This window comes from Hipposideros armiger, unplaced genomic scaffold, assembly GCF_001890085.2.
Source record: "Hipposideros armiger isolate ML-2016 unplaced genomic scaffold, ASM189008v1 scaffold_1173, whole genome shotgun sequence".
Classification (NCBI taxonomy): Eukaryota; Metazoa; Chordata; class Mammalia; order Chiroptera; family Hipposideridae; genus Hipposideros; species Hipposideros armiger.
In genome coordinates this window covers 304,361-307,041 of record NW_017732523.1, presented here as the reverse complement: position 1 = coordinate 307,041, position 2,681 = coordinate 304,361, and the positions used below count along the sequence as shown (strand labels likewise).

The window sequence follows — 2,681 nt, the reverse complement described above, 5'->3', positions numbered from 1 at the left end:
AGTGGAGTCAAGGGAATTGTAATAGATATGTATGATATTGGGGGGAAATGGGGCAGTGGATTGGGGGAGGCGGGTTGTCACTTCAAGGGGTAAAAAGTATAACTTGCACTGTGTTGTACAGCTGAAACTAATCCTAAAAAATGTGTATTTCATAATAAAAAATAATTTAATAAAAAAAAAGTCAAAACGAAACAAAACAAAAAAACCCCACCACCGTCTTGCAATCTTATAGTATAAGACAAGGATCTTCAGTGGACACTAAAACCATGAGGTAAAGGTGCTGGGGGGCAGGGGAGCCCCATGGTGGCACGGTACCACCCAGTGGGTTACTTCCTAATGTGCCTCGAGATAAGGGAGAGGTCTGGGGGTCGCCTTAACCAGCGACCAAAGCCAGCATCGCTGATGGAGGGAAGAGCTGGCATGTGCTACTGGTGTGGCACCATGTGAATGAGACACCACCTTTGAAGCAGTCCTGCCACAAATGTGTGGCCTACATGAATCAAATGAAGCCTGTAGACCCTAACTCCTAGTTTGTAGAAAATACAAGGGGAAGACGGATGAGCTAAACCACATCCTGAGGAAACAATCAGATCAACCCAGAATATAGGACATTCCACAAGAAAACTGGCCTGGTCTTCTAAAAAGTCAATATCATGAAAAATATAAAAGGACTGTTCTTGATTTAGAAAGACTAAAGAAAAATAACCAAATGCAAACACCTTGATTGGATTCTATTTAAAAGAAAAAGCTATAAAAATAGTTTTTGGACAATTAAGGAAACTTGACAAAGGAATAACTAGGTGTTGGATCATATTATGAAATTATTATTAATTTTTAAAATGGTTGGTATTTATTGAGAATGTCCATATTTTTAGGCAATGCGTGTGACAGTATTTAGGGCTGCATGATTACAACTTGCTTTTAAATGGTTCAACAACAAATGTTAGAAAAATTTTCTGAGGAGAGGGGCTATATCTTTCTATCATCCTTACAAGAGTCTGTACAAGCGTCAAGTGCTGACAAACGTAAGGGAACATGTTACTGCTGACACTGACCAAAGCACCTAGTCTTAAATGACAGGAGACAGGATTGGAGTGTAAGAGACAGGGGCGGATCCAGTATGAAACTGGCCCTCTCCAAAAACTCTTCCCAACTTACGCCACTTCTTTCGAGTGTGTTCTTCACTTTAGTTACTGCATTCCTTAGTTCTACCAGGTTGTTTTCTCTGATTTCTGTTTCCTTCTTTCTGTTCTCCTTAAATTCCTGAAACATTCTTATCATCAGCGTTCTAAACTCTGTCTCTGAAAGGTTGGATACCTCTGTTTCATTTAGTTTCATGTCTTGAGGTTTCTTCTGATCTTTTGCTTGGGACATGTTTCTTTGTTTCTTCATTCTGGCTGTCGCTCTGATTGCTTGGATTATTAGATCACCTAGAAAGAAAGAAAAAAAAAAGAGAAAGGGGGGGAGAAAAGGAGAAAAAAAAAAGGAGGGGCTCTCTGCCCACTGTAATCTGCACTGCAGACCACTTGCTGAGCAAGAGAGATTCTGGGCGACTCAGCACCAGCTGCTGGGGGGAACGGCTCAGTGTGTCACGCGCCGACCTCTCTCTAGACTTGAAGTAAGCTTCCCACAATTAGTTGCTGTGTGCTTTGGAACTGTGCTCACCACCAAAAATCCTCACAGGTTGTTGCGGGCTGTCTGCTGCTGCAAAAAACCCTCCGTGTATGCCACTTCCTGATGAGTCTGCCCTTTCTATCATTTATGCCTTCAGAATATTCTGATTATCTCAACGAATTTCCACAATAAAGGATAAAACTATTATTATTCTCCTCTCCATTCTTGGCTCTTGAGCAGACAGAAGCCACACACAGAAAGCTAGAGATGGAAAAAACCTTAGAGAGGGCGCGGCCCATGCCACTCCCTTAAGTGAGAAATCTGAAACCTGAGGAAGTCATTTCATGAATTACCTGCCTCTGGGCAGGCAGGTCTCTGTCCCTTCAACAAACCAGAAGCAGGCTGCAACTCCACAGAAGAAGGCAGAACTGGAGAGACACTCCCTACCTTTCTGAGTGCCCCTTTCCCAGCAATCCACCCTCCCCTACAGCTCACCGGATCTCATAAATGTGCTTATACGAACCGAATGGGTGAGGTGACACTACATAACTTCTAGCAGCACATTTCAGGATGTGGGTGCCATGCACAATTCTTGGCTGTGTGAGTCACTGTGAACTGCAAAAATTAGCTGAGGGAAGCATAGCTATGAATGCCCACACCTTGTGGGCACACACCTGTACTCCCCATCCTAGCCCTGCCCTGGCCCAGTTCTAGAGGGAAAGCATCAGAACTCTGGCCTCTTGCTTCTGTTTAATAGCTGCCAGCTTCTGCCCTCACAGGTGCTCAACTCTCCCTCAACTTCCTGTGGCTTCTGCTGTCCCACACCTTCCTCCCGGCCTCCAGCTGCCTTGGGAGTTCTAGAAGCCGCTGAATCCCAGCCATGGACTCCAGATTCCGAGGCCTAGAGAAGTGAGGGGGGCCTGGATTTGCATCCCAGCCTCCAGGCTGCTTCTCTAAACAAGAGCCCCTTGTTCCCTGGAATCCCAAAGCACTTAGCCGAGGACTCCATGCCCGTGGGAACCCCACTTAAGGGCCCTTGGGGGCCCAGATTAAGCTCCATTTCTTAA

The 2,681-nt window shown here is 45.1% G+C and overlaps 1 protein-coding gene across 1 annotated transcript in view; it reads right to left on the bottom strand.

Annotated features, from left to right (window-relative positions):
- TRIM26 (tripartite motif containing 26) overlaps window positions 1–1,303 on the bottom strand; it is a 13,041-nt gene extending 11,738 nt beyond the window's left edge. The window contains exon 1 of the mRNA XM_019632788.1: window positions 1,159–1,303. Within this exon, the coding sequence (XP_019488333.1) occupies window positions 1,159–1,281 (123 nt within the window). The 5' untranslated portion in view covers window positions 1,282–1,303. The remainder of the gene's footprint in view (window positions 1–1,158) is intronic.
- Between the last annotated feature and the right edge of the window lie 1,378 nt (window positions 1,304–2,681).